The sequence below is a fragment of the Salmo trutta genome, unplaced genomic scaffold (genome assembly GCF_901001165.1).
Source record: "Salmo trutta unplaced genomic scaffold, fSalTru1.1, whole genome shotgun sequence".
NCBI lineage: Eukaryota > Metazoa > Chordata > Actinopteri > Salmoniformes > Salmonidae > Salmo > Salmo trutta.
In genome coordinates, this window is record NW_021823154.1 from 2,394,975 (window position 1) to 2,411,375 (window position 16,401).

At 45.9% G+C, this 16,401-nt stretch overlaps 1 protein-coding gene across 1 annotated transcript in view; it reads right to left on the bottom strand.

Moving 5' to 3' along the window:
* The window catches only part of LOC115189397 (uncharacterized), a 337,609-nt gene that overhangs the window by 294,975 nt on the left and 26,233 nt on the right, over positions 1 to 16,401 (bottom strand). Inside the window, exons 11-16 of the mRNA XM_029747982.1 lie at positions 16,189 to 16,345; positions 14,482 to 14,913; positions 12,094 to 12,531; positions 11,394 to 11,810; positions 9,564 to 10,016; positions 6,921 to 7,367 (exon numbers count right to left, since the gene is read on the bottom strand). Of these exons, the coding sequence (XP_029603842.1) occupies positions 6,921 to 7,367; positions 9,564 to 10,016; positions 11,394 to 11,810; positions 12,094 to 12,531; positions 14,482 to 14,913; positions 16,189 to 16,345 (2,344 nt within the window). The remainder of the gene's footprint in view (positions 1 to 6,920; positions 7,368 to 9,563; positions 10,017 to 11,393; positions 11,811 to 12,093; positions 12,532 to 14,481; positions 14,914 to 16,188; positions 16,346 to 16,401) is intronic.

Genomic DNA, 16,401 nt, shown 5'->3' on the forward strand with positions numbered 1-16,401 from the left:
CAGAGCATCAGTGATGTCATTGTGACTCAGGCTACGAGAGAGAGAGAGAGATAGAGAGAGAGGCAGACAGAGAGAGAGACAGAGAGAACAAGTGATCAGACATTTGTCATACACACACACACACACACACACACACACACACACACACACACACACACACACACACAGTGAAAGCCACTCACTCCAGGACTTGTACTTTATGCAGGTGTGTGATCAGGGGCTGTAGGTGATGGTCTGTGAGTTGACAGTGGCTGAGGTCCAGTTCTGACAGACCCTCTGAGTGTTCCAGAACCAGGGCCAGAGATCCACAGGCCTTCTGGTCCAGCCTGGTCTCACTGAGGTCCAGCTCCCCACCCAGGGCTCTGCACAGGGACTCTGTGTGCCTCAGCAGCCCCTCTTCAATCCCCTCACACACAAGGTCCAGCAGCTGAAGTAGCAGAGCTTTGCTGGGGCTGAGAGGACCAGAAGCAGAGACAACATTATGACACAGAGTAGGTCTAACTCCTACTGATAAACTAGTTGGTCAAATGTTTGTCTTTGTGTGTCTAACCTCAGCTTGACAATATGCAGGATGGGAAGCAGCTCCCTCAGTGCTCTGTCCTCCACCTCACAGTCTCTTAGGATGAGCTGGACCTGGTTCTGGACCAGCTGAGTGCTGTGTTGGTTCTGCTTCAGAACAGAGTTGATGTCCCTGCAGTGGTCAGTGGTCAGACACAGAGCCTTCTCCTGGTCCTGAGCTGACAGGTCCACAGAGGAGGAGCAGGAGAAGTCCAGCCTGTAGTGCAGAGACCTGAGCAGCCATACTGCTGTTGGTGGTGGTGGTGGTGCCCTCTGCTGGATCTGAGAGGCAGCACAGCACTGGAGGAAACTCAGCAGTAACTTCCTGTCAATGCTACAGAGAGAGAGAGACAGAGACTTATTTACACACCATCACAACACTGATAACCTACAAGTTTGTTTATCATGTTTATCAATTCCACCCCTAGCTGAGGTTTTATTTTATTTTGATTATGTATTTATTTAATTTTTTATTATATTGGTGTTTTATTTTTCATTCATCTTCAACAAATGTTATAATTTTCCCCCAAAATGTTAACCTCCCCTGTTATTTTTTAAATTATATTTCACCTTTATTTAACCTCTATAGCTGGTTGATCCCTAGCCCCTACTTCCTCTATAGCTGGTTGGTCCCTAGCCTCTACTTCCTCTATAGCTGGTTGATCCCTAACCCCTACTTCCTCTATAGCTGGTTGGTCCCTAGCCCCTACTTCCTCTATAGCTGGTTGGTCCCTAGCCTCTACTTCCTGTATAGCTGGTTGGTCCCTAGCCCCTACTTCCTCTATAGCTGGTTGGTCCCTAGCCCCTACTTCCTCTATAGCTGGTTGGTCCCTAACCCCTACTTCCTCTATAGCTGGTTGGTCCCTAGCCCCTACTTCCTCTATAGCTGGTTGGTCCCCAGCCCCTACTTCCTGTATAGCTGGTTGGTCCCTAGCCCCTACTTCCTCTATAGCTGGTTGGTCCCTAGCCCCTACTTCCTCTATAGCTGGTTGGTCCCTAACCCCTACTTCCTCTATAGCTGGTTGGTCCCTAGCCCCTACTTCCTCTATAGCTGGTTGGTCCCTAGCCCCTACTTCCTCTATAGCTGGTTGGTCCCTAGCCCCTACTTCCTCTATAGCTGGTTGGTCCCCAGCCCCTACTTCCTCTATAGCTGGTTGGTCCCTAGCCCCTACTTCCTCTATAGCTGGTTGGTCCCTAGCCCCTACTTCCTCTATAGCTGGTTGGTCCCTAACCCCTACTTCCTCTATAGCTGGTTGATCCCTAGCTCCTACTTTTACATGTTTTATTTATTTCACCTTTATTTAACCAGGTAGGCCAGTTGAGAACAAGTTCTCATTTACAACTGTGACCTGGCCAAGATAAAGTAAAGCAGTCTTCCCTGTGGCACAGTTGGTAGAGCATGGTGTTTGCAATGCCAGGGTTGTGGGTTCGATTCCCACAGGGGGCCAGTACAAAAAAAATATATATAATGATAAAAAAATGTATGAAATGAAATGTCTGCATTCACTACTGTAAGTCGCTCTGGATAAGAGCGTCTGCTAAATGACTAAAATGTAACAACAACACAGAGTTACACATAAACAAATGTACAGTCAATAACACAACAGAAAAATCTATGTACAGTGTGTGCAAATGTAGAAGAGTAGGGAGGTAAGGCAATAAATAGGCCATAGAGGCAAAAATAATTACACTTTAGCATTAACACTGGAGTGATAGATGTGCAGATGATGATGTGCAAGTAGAGAGCAAGAAAATAATAATATGGGGATGAGGAAGTTGGGTGGGCTATTTACAGATGGGCTGTGTACAGGCACTGTGATAGTCAGTTTTATGAGGGTATGTTTGGCAGCATGAGTGAAGGAGGCTTTGTTGTGAAATAGGAAGCTGATTCTAGATTTAATTTTGGATTGGAGAGGCTTAATATGAGTCTGGAAGGAGAGTTTACAGTCTAACCAGACACCTAGGTATTTGTAGTTGTCCTCATATTCTAAGTCAGAACCGTCCAGAGTAGTGATGCTGGTCAGGCGAGCGGGTGCAGGCAGTGATCGGTTGAAGAGCATGCACTTAGTTTTACTAGCATTCAAAAGCAGTTGGAGGCCACGGAAGGAGAGTTGTATGGCATTGAAGCTCGTTTGGAGGTTAGTTAACACAGTTTCCGAAGAAGGGCCAGAAGTATACAGAATGGTGTCATCTGCGTAGAGGTGGATCAGGGAATCACCAGCAGCAAGAGCGACATCATTGATATATACAGAGAAAAGAGTCGGCCTGAGAATTTAACCCTGTGGCACCCCCATAGAGACTGCCAGAGGTCCGGACAACAGGCCCTTCGATTTGACACACTGAACTCTATATGAGAAGTAGTTGGTGAACCAGGCCAGGCAGTCATTTGAGAAACCAAGGCTATTGAGTCTGCCGATAAGAATGCGGTGATTGACAGAGTCGAAAGCCTTGGCCAGGTCGATGAAGACGGCTGCACAGTACTGTCTTTTATCGATGTAGGTTATGATATCGTTTCGGATCTTGAGCGTGGCTGAGGTGCACCTATGACCAGCTCGGATACCAGATTGCATAGTGGAGAAAGTACGGTGGGATTCGAAATGGTCAGTGATCTGTTTATTAACTTGGCTTTCGAAGATTTTAGAAAGGCAGGGCAGGATGGATATAGGTCTATAACAGTTTGGGTCGAGAGTGTATCCCCTTTGAAGAGGGGGATCTCAGACAATACGAAAGAGATGTTGAACGGGCTAGTAATAGGGGTTGCAACAATTTCTACAGATAATTTTAGAAAGAGAGGGTCCAGATTGTCTTGCCCAGCTGATTTGTATGGATCCAGAATTTGCAGCTCTTTCAGAACATCAGCCGTCTGGATGTGGGTGAAGGAGGAGCGGGGGGGGTGGGGTTTGGGCAAGTTGCTGCAGGGGGTGCAGAGCTGTTGACCAGGGGTAGGGGTAGCCAGGTGGAAAGCATGGCCAGCAGTAGAAAAATGCTATTTGATTAATCCGTGGTGACAGTGTTTCCTAGCCTCAGTGCAGTGGGCAGCTGGGAGGAGGTGCTCTTATTCTCCATGGACTTTACAGTGTCCCAAAACTTTTTGGAATTAGTGCTACATGATGCAAATTTCTGTTTGGAAAAGCTAGACTTAGCTTTCCTAACTGACTGTGTATATTGGTTTGACAGTGATGAGGGGTGGTCGTTGGACCTCGGACCCAGTACGGACGCAGGCAATGAGGCAGTGATAGCTGAGATCCTGGTTGAAGACAGGTTATGGATTTAGGGTTGTAGTCATGATGGATTGGCGGGGCTCCGTGTCGGCAGTAAAGGGTCCAGGCCAATTGGCAAAAGAGGTATTGTAGAGCAAGAATTGGCTGGTGGATCTCTTCGGCTAGCCGGGAGATGGGCCTAGCTCGAGGCTAGATCCAGGCTAACTGGTGCTTGCTTAGGGACAGAGACGTTAGCCAGGAGTAGCCACTCGGATAGCAGCTAGCTAGCTGTGATGATCTAGTGTAAAGGTTCAGAGCTTGCGGTAGAAATCCGGAGATGTGGTAGAGAAAAAGCAGTCTGATATGCTCTGGGTTGATATCGCGCTGTGCAGACTGGCAGGTATTGACCGAGCTGAGGCTTGTTGGTGTCTGAGTTAATTGTGAAGACCGCTAGCAGTGGCTAACTGACTACTAGTAGCAAGTTAGCTGGCTAGCTTCTGATTGGGGTTCCAGTTCTAGAGTATACAAATAGCACATCCGCACCACATTGGGTCAGGAGGGTTGCAGGAGATTCAGTCCGTAGATGGAAAGTGAGATTAAGATATATATATATAACAAAAAAACGAGGAAGAAAGTGACAAGACAAAACACATGTCCGACTGCTATGCCATTTTGGAAAATGTTAAGGTTAGTACATTACACTAAGGTTAGGGTTAGAGGTTAAATCAATCAGGAAGTGGAAAGCCTCATAGTTCTATCCATTCTAGCAGGGTCCAAGAGTGGCAACTAAACCTGAGTTGGGAGACTCTGTCCAGAAGAGGCAGGATGCTCTCTATCTCCCCCGGTGGTATGGAGGTCCACAGCAGGTTGACTTTGACTTGGTGGCTGTGCTGCAGGGTAAAACACAGAGCAGTACAGTCCACTCTGTCCAGCTCTCTGCTGTTCAGGTTGATCCAATGGTCTGAAGACCTCAACAAACTGGATACACAGTCACTGTCTCTACTGTCATAGATCTGTCTGATGGAGGACTTTACAAAGCTGGAACTGGACCTGAACAAACATGGAGAATGGATTGTTGTGGTTATGTCAAGGTTTTATAAAGGATAACTCACATAGCAACAACTGGCTGGACAGGACATTAATAATTAAAGTCTATAAATATTGAATAAAGATCTCCCACCTCTTGAATAAAACCCTAATGATATTACAGAGGATAACTCAGAACAACATGTCACTGGATACAAATAGCTATTTTATTATTTCTAGAAAGTCTGACTAGAGAAAGAAGTTCTCCCACCTCTTGAGAGTAACCCTTCCCAGAAAGGGGAGAAGATCTGAGATGTTCTTCTCTAGAAGCCTGTTCTTCCTGAGGTCCACAGTGATGTTGTGGGTTGAATGCTGCAGCAGAGAGAGAAGCACTTCCCAGTCCAGCCTGCAGGAGGTCAGGTCTCCACCAACCTTCTCCAGGAACCACTGAGTCAAGTCCTTGTCCTGAGCTTCATACACAACTACAGTCAGCTGCTGCAGAGTGTCTGAGTTCAGTCTAGGAGGTTGGAACACACAGGCAGTCAGAAATATGAAGAAAAACACATGAATGAAGTTACTATTTCTATTTAAAAAACATCAGCTTCAGACTGACCTGAGAGAGAGAGGTCCCTGGTGACACAGCAGTGTGATGAGAGAGTGACCCTGGATCCAGAAGTCAGTCAGGTCCAGACACTGAACCCTCCAGAGTCTCAGCAGGGACGCCACACTACTCAGAGCCCTGGATAACACTCTCTCTGGTGGCTGGCTGCTCTTTAGGACCAGGGAGAGTTCTAGGACAGTCAGTGGAGTAGTACCTCTCTCTGTCCTCCTAACCAGTCTGGACAGTTTCACTGCCATGCCCATATTCAGTCTGGAATGAAAAGACAAACCTTAAGTCACTTGAAACAGAGAAATCTTGTCAGATAAATACTCAGTAGGAAAATCAACTGTTCAATAGAGCTGTAAAACCTGTCTTACTGAACATACCTGAGCTTGTGGAGCTTTGGCTCATGTCTCAAAAGAAGTAAGGCTCCTTTGAGAGAGATCTTGCTGGGGGTGAGAGTGAGGTCCACTCTGGAGGCACAGAGACCCAGGACTCTCCCCACAGACCTGCAGGTTTTCCTGGGTAACTCTCCTCCCAGTGACAGGGTGGAGCCCAAGGCCTGGAGGAGAGAGGCCAACTGCTGGTCCTCCTCTCTGGACCTCACAGGGATGGATTCACACACATCCTGAAAGAACCTGTCACCATCACAGCTGAAACTGCAAAACATCAAATCAGACATTTAGGGGACAGTGACACATGGTTTGTTGTTTTGGCTCTGTACTCCAGCACCTTGAAATGATACAGTGACTATGAGGTTAAAGGTCAGCTTTAATCCGAGGGTATTTTCATACATATCAGGTGAACTGTTTAGAAATTACAGCACTTTTTGTACATACAGTGTTAGCCCTGCAATAGTTTTCAAACCCCTTAAGACTTTTTATTGTGTTACAACCTGGAATTAAAATGCATTGAATTTGACATTTTTTGGTCAAAATAAGAAATGAATGAAAAATAAAACATATAACTCTTCACCACTGACTAAATACAGAAACATCATCGTCAAACTAAGTGGAATAAACATTTAAAATATAATTTCCTGAGAAACATGATGAAAATACCCTCAAATTAAAGCTGACAGTTTGACCTTTAACCTCAGTCATTGAATCATGTCAAAGTGTACAGAGACAAAATAACAAATGCATCACTGTCCCAATACTTCTTCCTCACTGTACATGAATACCTGCCTGTCATATGGAAACACCATGTCACAGAGAAAGTTCCATAATATACATGACATTTGGTTTATAGATTAGATATTCTGAGTATAAACATTCAGGTTTATTGTTACAACATTTCTCAAAGATAAAATTCACAAGATTTCTAAAAGACAAATGTCTAGCATCACCTAATTTAGATAAATTAACAATATATCTGTGACATTTAGTAATGCAACATATTTGTTATGTCAGGAAATCGGCTGATAAATGTTACCAGATTCACCAACACTTGAAGTTTTATATGTCAAATGTTTCTACAAGATAATAACCACTAGCATCACATAATCACTAACCACCACACATGTTCAGACTCACCTCAGCTGTGAGATGTAGGGCAGACACTGAAGGAAACTCCTCACTTCACTCTCTTCATCTGACCAGTCCTTCAGCTCTACTGGTTTCTTCTCTGGTTGGAGTTTCAGCACTTCTAGGAGGAGGGAGGCCTTTCTCTCTGAGAGGTCTATGGACCAGACTGCAGGAGCTGACTGGTAAACTGGCTGTAATGCTGGAAGGAAACTCCTGCCTGTTTGAGTCTCATAGTCCTTCACATGTGAGTACAGGTCGAGCAGGAAATCACATTGATATTCCTTGATCTCATCATCATCATCATCACCACAGAAGGGGAAAGTGCTGTAAGTACACACTGATGATACCAGCTTCAGTGTCTTCTCTCCTGTCTGCTCCTCCCACTCTGCTGCTTGAGACAGGAGATCCACCAGGAACTTGATCAGCTTTGAGGGATCAGACCACCATGGACAGAAACTGCAACAAGGACAGTAACAGCTGATTCAGACATGGATGAACACATGAAACCAGTCATAGTTAAAGATATATGAAGTAGTTATACATTTACATAATGTGCTTTGGTTATATGTTAAAGTATTTAATTTTAGAGACATTCACATGATTTATCTGTGACATTTAGTAATGAAACATTAGTTATGTCAGGAAATGGGCTGATAAATGTTCCCAGATTCACCAACATGTGTAGTTTTATACGGAGCCTTCACCGTGTGCTGCCACTTTGCATCAGCAGTCAGAAAGGAGACTCTCTGGGGGGCAGTTTGATAGTGTGATGCTGCACAAACTCTTGTTAATTTTCTCTCTTCCCTCACTGTCTCCCTTCCCTCTCTCTATCTTCACTCTCTCTCTCTTCTCTCTCTATTCCCTCTCTCTCTCCTCCCTCTCTCTCTCTCTATTCCCCCTCTCTTCCCTCTCCCTGTACTCTCTCTTCCCTCTCTCTCTTTATCTCTCTCTCTTCCCCATCTCTCTTTTTCTCTCTCTCTCTTCCCTGTCACTCTCCTCTCCCTCTCATTGTCTCTCTTCCCTCTCCTCTCTCTCCCTCTCCTCTCTCTCTCTCTCTTCCCTCTCCTCTCCTCTCTCCTCTCTCTCCCTCTCCTCTCTCTCTCTCTCTCTCTCTTCCCTCTCCTCTCTCTTCCCTCACTCTCTCTTTTCTCTCCCTCTCTTCCATCCCTTTCTCCTCTCTTCCTTCTCTCTCTTTATCATCTCTCTTTTTCTCTCTCTCTCTTCCCTGTCACTCTCCTCTCCCTCTCACTGTCTCTTTCCCTCTCTCTCTCTTTCTCTTCCCTCACTGTCTCTCTTCCCTCTCTCTCTCTTTCTCTTCCCTCACTGTCTCTCTTCCATCTATCTCTCTCTCTCTCTTCACACTCTCTCTCTCTTCACTCTCCCTCTCTCTCTCCTCTCCTCTCCCTCTCTCTCTTCTCTCTCCTCTCTCTCTTCTCTCTCCCTCTCCTCTCCTCTCTCTGCCCTCTCTCTCTTCTCTCTCCCTCTCCTCTCCTCTCTCTTCCCTCTCTCTCTCTCTCTCTCACTCTCTCTCTTCCCTCATCTTCAGATATATCTCTCTCTCTCTCAATTCAATTTGCTTTAGTGGCATGACGTAATAATGTACATATTGCCAAAGCTTACTTTGGATATTTACAATATGAAAATAATAAGAACACAATTATCAATGGGACAACAGTAACAACAATAACCAAGGGTCAAAATAACCATACATTCAACAATAAGCATACAGTAGAGGACATGTGCAGGTTGATTGGTCTGTCAGACTCTGTCCCTCATCTTATGGCAGGCAGCAATGTAGTGTGCTGCCAACACACAGCTCTCTGCGTCCTCCCCCAACAGGACAGGGGAGGAGAGTCTCTCTCTCTCTCTCCCCCTCCCCCTCATCCCTCATCCCCCCTTTCTCTTCCCTCCCTCTCTCTCCCCCCTCTCTCTCTCCAGTGCTTTACACTGCAGCAGACTTTATTATTGTTTTCAATGCTCTTCCCTTTGAGGTTCAGCGTCGCTGGACGATTATCGCCCTGCCAGACGTATTTGGGTTGACATTTTAGTTAAAGGGAGGTTTCTTGACAGTTTATTGTGTCTTGTTATTTGAACTGTATTGATGTGGTACTAATGACATGTGGCCCAGAAGATTGTGGACATTTTAAGTCCTTTGTTTGTCTATGACCCCCCACCATTCATACCCTCTGCACTCCTCCACTGGGAGGTAATACAGATTATTACAAATCCTCTAATGTTGATGACTGGGTTCTTTCTTGTAAATTGTTTCTATGAAGTTCCCGTTAAATTGCTCTGCCATCATTATTGTATGAGGTATTATTGGTGGGGTTTCCCCTGTGCTGTGATGGGTGTTTTATATGGTGTGTCTTATCTTTTCTCTCCACTGGCTATCTGGCTAACAGGCTACACTCTAGACAGTCTCTTCTGCTGATGTGTGTGTGTCTGGTAGTGGGTCTCTCTCTATCCTACTCTTTTCCTTTCTGCAGGGTTAATACCTGCCTGGCGCCCCAACAAAATCTTTACCTTTACCCCTCTATAACAATACTGCTACAAGATTTAAGAACACTTGAAGTTTTATACGTCAAATGTTTCTACAAGATAATAACCACTAGCATCACATAATCACTAACCACCACACATGTTCAGACTCACCTCAGCTGTGAGATGTAGGACAGACACTGAAGGAAACTCCTCACTTCACTCTCTTCATCTGACCAGCCCTTCAGCTCTACTGGTTTCTTCTCTGGTTTGAGTTTCAGCACTTCTAGGAGGAGGGAGGCCTTTCTCTCTGAGAGGTCTATGGACCAGACTGCAGGAGCTGACTGGTAAACTGGCTGTAATGCTGGAAGGAGACTCCTGCCTGTTTGAGTCTCATAGTCCTTCACATGTGAGTACAGATCCAGCAGGAAACCACATTGATAGTCCTTGATCTCATCATCATCATCATCATCATCACCACAGAAAGGAAAGGTGCTGTAAGTCCACACTGATGATACCAGCTTCAGTGTCTTCTCTCCTGTCTGCTCCTCCCACTCTGCTGCTTGAGACAGGAGATCCACCAGGAACTTGATCTGCTTTGAGGGATCAGAACTCCGTGGACAGAACCTGCAACAAGGACAGTAACAGCTGATTCAGACATGGATGAACACATGAAACCAGTCATAGTTAAAGATATATGAAGTAGTTATACATTTACATAATGTGCTTTGGTTATATGTTAAAGTATTTAATTTTAGAGACATTCACATTATTTATCTGTGACATTTAGTAAAGCAACATTAGTTATGTCAGGAAATGGGCTGATAAATGTTCCCAGATTCACCAACATGTGTAGTTTTATACGGAGCCTTCACCGTGTGCTGCCACTTTGCATCAGCAGTCAGAAAGGAGACTCTCTGGGGGGCAGTTTGATAGTGTGATGCTGCACAACTCTGGTTTATTTTCCCTCTTCCCTGTTTCTCTCTCTGTTCTCTCTCTGTTCTCTCTCTGTTCTCTCTCTCTCTCTCTCTCTCTCTCTCTCTCTCTCTCTCTCTCTCTCTCTCTCATCCCTCCTTCACTCTCTCTCTCTCTTCCCTCACTCTCTCTCTCTCTCACTCTCTTCCTCACTCTCTCACTCTTCCATCCCTCACTCTCTCTTTCACTCTCCCCTCCCCCTCTCTCTCCCCTCCCACTCTCTCTCTCTCTTCCCTCATTTTCTCTCACTCTTCCCTCTCTCCCTCTCACTCTCTCTCCCTCTCACTCTCTCTCCCTCTCACTCTCTCTCTCTCCCTCTCCCTCTCACTCTCTCTCCCTCTCTCTCCCCTCACTCTCTCTCCCCTCACTCTCTCTCCCCTCACTCTCTCTCCCCTCACTCTCTCTCCCCTCACTCTCTCTCCCCTCACTCTCTCTTCCCTCTCTCTCTCTTCCCTCACACTCTCTCTCTCTTCCCTCACACTCTCTCTCTCTTCCCTCACACTCTCTCTCTCTTCCCTCACACTCTCTCACTCCCCCCCTCTTTCTCTTCTCTCTCTCTTCCCTCACACTCTCTCTCTTCCCTCACACTCTCTCTCTCTTTCTCTCACTCTCTCTCTCTCGCTCTCTCTCTTCCCTCACTCTCTCTCCAGTGTTTTAAACTACATTGCTCTGCCATCATTATTGTATGAGGTATTATTGGTGGGGTTTCCCCTGTGCTGTGATGGGTGTTTTATATGGTGTGTCTTATCTTTTCTCTCCACTGGCTATCTGGCTAACAGGCTACACTCTAGACAGTCTCTTCTGCTGATGTGTGTGTGTCTGGTAGTGGGTCTCTCTCTATCCTACTCTTTTCCTTTCTGCAGGGTTAATACCTGCCTGGCGCCCCAACAAAATCTTTACCTTTACCCCTCTCTAACAATACCGCTTCAAGATTTACCAACACTTGAAGTTTTATACGTCAAATGTTTCTACAAGATAATAACCACTAGCATCACATAATCACTAACCACCACACATGTTCAGACTCACCTCAGCTGTGAGATGTAGGACAGACACTGAAGGAAACTCCTCACTTCACTCTCTTCATCTGACCAGCCCTTCAGCTCTACTGGTTTCTTCTCTGGTTGGAGTTTCAGCACTTCTAGGAGGAGGGAGGCCTTTCTCTCTGAGAGGTCTATGGACCAGACTGCAGGAGCTGACTGGTAAACTGGCTGTAATACTGGAAGGAAACTCCTGCCTGTTTGAGTCTCATAGTCCTTCACATGTGAGTACAGATCCAGCAGGAAAACATCTTTCTGATTGTGATATACTTCAGACAGTGACAACACTTTCTCTACAGTTGTTTGTATGGTTCCTCTCTCATGGAGAGCTGCTTGAAGACACAGATTCAGTAGGAATGTCTTCTCTCTCTTTCTCCTCTCTATATTGTCCATCAGTGGAAGAAATCTGAACAAACAGTTTAAAACACAGATGATATACAGGAGAGTGATGAGGGCTGATATGAGTAACAGGGATGGGGAACTGAAAACTAATAGCACCTTATGACTCCATCTATTAAAACAATACAACTATGAATTAGAATTTTGTTCAATTTAAATTCCTACTGAATTAGAGTTTCTACAGCATCTTCATATGTGCATGTATTAAAAAGACAAAGACAGTGTAAAACATAAATACTATCTACACCAGTTCAATGACATGTGGACTCTTGTTGGAAAAACTCACTCACCTCAGCTGTGAGATGTAGGGCAGACACTGAAGGAAACTCCTCACTTCACTCTCTTCATCTGACCAGCCCTTCAGCTTTACTGGTTTCTTCTCTGGTTGGAGTTTCAGCACTTCTAGGAGGAGGGAGGCCTTTCTCACTGAGAGGTCTATGGACCAGACTGCAGGAGCTGACTGGTAAACTGGCTGTAATGCTGGAAGGACACTCCTGCCTGTTTGAGTCTCATAGTCCTTCACATGTGAGTACAGGTCGAGCAGGAAATCACATTGATATTCCTTGATCTCATCATCACCAAAGAAGGGGAAAGTGCTGTAAGTCCACACTGATGATACCAGCTTCAGTGTCTTCTCTCCTGTCTGCTCCTCCCACTCTGCTGCTTGAGACAGGAGATCCACCAGGAACTTGATCTGCTTTGAGGGATCAGACCTCCATGGACAGAAACTGCAACAAGGACAGTAACAGCTGATTCAGACATGGATGAACACATGAAACCAGTCATAGTTAAAGATATATGAAGTAGTTATACATTTACATAATGTGCTTTGGTTATATGTTAAAGTATTTAATTTTAGAGACATTCACATTATCTATCTGTGACATTTAGTAATGCAACATTAGTTATGTCAGGAAATGGGCTGATAAATGTTCCCAGATTCACCAACATGTGTAGTTTTATACGGAGCCTTCACCGTGTGCTGCCACTTTGCATCAGCAGTCAGAAAGGAGACTCTCTGGGGGGCAGTTTGATAGTGTGATGCTGCACAACTCTGGTTTATTTTCCCTCTTCCCTCACTCTCTCTTCCCGCTCGCTCTCAATTCCCAGTCTCTCTCTTCCCCCTCTCTCTGTCCCCCTCTCTCTCTCCTCTCTCTCTCTCTTCTCTCTCTCTGTCCCCCCCCCTCTCTCTCTCTCTCTGTCCCCCTCTCTCTCTCTCTCTCTCTGTCCCCCTCTCTCCTCTCTGTCCCCCCCCTCTCTCTCTCTCTCTCTCTCTCCCTCTCTCCTCTCCTCCCCCTCTCCCCTCCTCTCTCTCTCTCCTCCTCTCTCCTCTCCCCCCCTCCCTCCCTCCTCCTCCCTCTCTCTCTCTGTCCCCCCCCCCTCTCTCTCTTCCTCTCTCTCTCTTCCCCCCTCTCTCTCTGTCCCCCTCTCTCTCTCTGTCCCCCCCCCCTCTCCTCTCTCTGTCTCTGTCCCCCCCTCTCTCTCTCTGTCCCCCTCTCTCTCTCTCTCTCCTCTCTCTCTCTCTCTCTGTCCCCCCCTCTCTCTCTCTCTGTCCCCCCCTCTCTCTCTCCCCCCCCTCTCTCTCTCTCTGCCTCTGTCCTCCCCCCCCCCCTCCTCTGTCCCCCCCTCTCTCTCTCTCTGTCCCCCCCTCTCTCTCTCTCTGTCACCCCCTCTCCTCTCTCTCTAGGTCCCCCCACTCTCTCTCTCTCTGTTCCCCCACCTCTCTGTCTCTCTGTCCCTCTCTCTCTCTCATGTCCCCCCTCTCTCTCTGTCCCCCCCTCTCTCTCTGTCCCCCCTCTCTCTCTCTCTGTCCCCTCTCTCTCTCTGTCCCCTCTCTCTCTCTGTCCCCTCTCTCTCTCTGTCCCCTCTCTCTCTCTGTCCTCTCTCTCTCTGTGTCCCCTCTCTCTCTCTGTCCCCTCTCTCTCTCTCTGTCCCCTCTCTCTCTCTGTCCCCCTCTCTCTCTCCAGTGCTTTACACTGCAGCAGTCTTTATATGTTTTTCAATGCTCTTCCCTTTGAGTTCAGCGTCGCTGGACTATATCGCCTGCCAGACGTATTTGGGTTGACATTTTAGTTAAAGGGAGGGTTTCTTGCCAGTTTATTTTGTCTTGTTATTTGAACTGTATTGATGTGGTACTAATGACATGTGGCCCAGAAGATTGTGGACATTTTAAGTCCTTTGTTTGTCTATGACCCCCCACCATTCATACCCTCTGCACTCCTCCACTGGGAGGTAATACAGATTATTACAAATCCTCTAATGTTGATGACTGGGTTCTTTCTTGTAAATAGTTTCTATGAAGTTGCCGTTAAATTGCTCTGCCATCATTATTGTATGAGGTATTATTGGTGGGGTTTCCCCTGTGCTGTGATGGGTGTTTTATATGGTGTGTCTTATCTTTTCTCTCCACTGGCTATCTGGCTAACAGGCTACACTCTAGACAGTCTCTTCTGCTGATGTGTGTGTGTCTGGTAGTGGGTCTCTCTCTATCCTACTCTTTTCCTTTCTGCAGGGTTAATACCTGCCTGGCGCCCCAACTAAATCTTTACCTTTACCCCTCTCTAACAATACTGCTACAAGATTTACCAACACTTGAAGTTTTATATGTCAAATGTTTCTACAAGATAATAACCACTAGCATCACATAATCACTAACCACCACACATGTTCAGACTCACCTCAGCTGTGAGATGTAGGGCAGATACTGAAGGAAACTCCTCACTTCACTCTCTTCATCTGACCAGCCCTTCAGCTCTACTGGTTTCTTCTCTGGTTGGAGTTTCAGCACTTCTAGGAGGAGGGAGGCCTTTCTCTCTGAGAGGTCTATGGACCAGACTGCAGGAGCTGACTGGTAAACTGGCTGTAATGCTGGAAGGAAACTCCTGCCTGTTTGAGTCTCATAGTCCTTCACATGTAAGTACAGATCCAGCAGGAAATCACTCTGTTCAGAATTGTCTCCATTGGTAAAAGGAAAGGTGTTGTAAGTCCACACTGATGATACCAGCTTCAGTGTCTTCTCTCCTGTCTGCTCCTCCCTCTCTGCTGCTTGAGACAGGAGATCCACCAGGAACTTGATCTGCTTTGAGGGATCAGACCACCATGGAGGGAAACTGCAACAAGGACAGTAACAGCTGATTCAGACATGGATGAACACATGAAACCAGTCATAGTTAAAGATATATGAAGTAGTTATACATTTACATAATGTGCTTTGGTTATATGTTAAAGTATTTCATTTTAGAGACATTCACATGATTTATCTGTGACATTTAGTAAAGCAACATTACTTATGTCAGGAAATGGGCAGATAAATGTTCCCAGATTCACCAACATGTGTAGTTTTATATGGAGCCTTCACCGTGTGCTGCCACTTTGCATCAGCAGTCAGAAAGGAGACTCTCTGGGGGGCAGTTTGATAGTGTGATGCTGCACAACTCTGGTTTATTTTCCCTCTTCCCTCTCTCTCTCTTCACACTCCCTCTCTCTTCACACTCCCTCTCTCTTCACACTCCCTCTCTCTTCACACTCCCTCTCTCTTCACACTCCCTCTCTCTTCCCTCTCCTCTCTCTTCCCTCTCCTCTCTCTTCCCTCTCCTCTCTCTCTCTTCCCTCTCCTCTCTCTTCCCTCTCCTCTCTCTTCCCTCTCCTCTCTCTTCCCTCTCCTCTCTCTTCCCTCTCCTCTCTCTTCCCTCTCCCTCTCCCCCCTCTCTCTCTTCCCTTTGAGGTTCAGCGTCGCTGGACTATTATTGCCCTGCCAGACGTATTTGGGTTGACATTTTAGTTAAAGGGAGGTTTCTTGCCAGTTTATTGTGTTTTGTTATTTGAACTGTATTGATGTGGTACTAATGACATGTGGCCCAGAAGATTGTGGACATTTTAAGGCCTTTGTTTGTCTATGACCCCCCACCATTCATACCCTCTGCACTCCTCCACTGGGAGGTAATACAGATTATTACAAATCCTCTAATGTTGATGACTGGGTTCGTTCTTGTAAATAGTTTCTATGAAGTTGCCGTTAAATTGCTCTGCCATCATTATTGTATGAGGTATTATTGGTGGGGTTTCCCCTGTGCTGTGATGGGTGTTTTATATGGTGTGTCTTATCTTTTCTCTCCACTGGCTATCTGGCTAACAGGCTACACTCTAGACAGTCTCTTCTGCTGATGTGTGTGTGTCTGGTAGTGGGTCTCTCTCTATCCTACTCTTTTCCTTTCTGCAGGGTTAAGACCTGCCTGGCGCCCAAACAAAATCTTTACCTTTACCCCTCTCTAACAATACTGCTACAAGATTTACCAACACTTGAAGTGTTATATATCAAATGTTTCTACAAGATAATAACCACTAGCATCACATAATCACTAACCACCACACATGTTCAGACTCACCTCAGCTGTGAGATGTAGGACAGACACTGAAGGAAACTCCTCACTTCACTCTCTTCATCTGACCAGCCCCACAGCTCTACTGGTTTCTTCTCTGGTTGGAGTTTCAGCACTTCTAGGAGGAGGGAGGCCTTTCTCTCTGAGAGGTCTATGGACCAGACTGCAAAAAAATGAAAATAAAGTTAACTTAAGTTTTAGTTTAAAGTGCGATTTAAA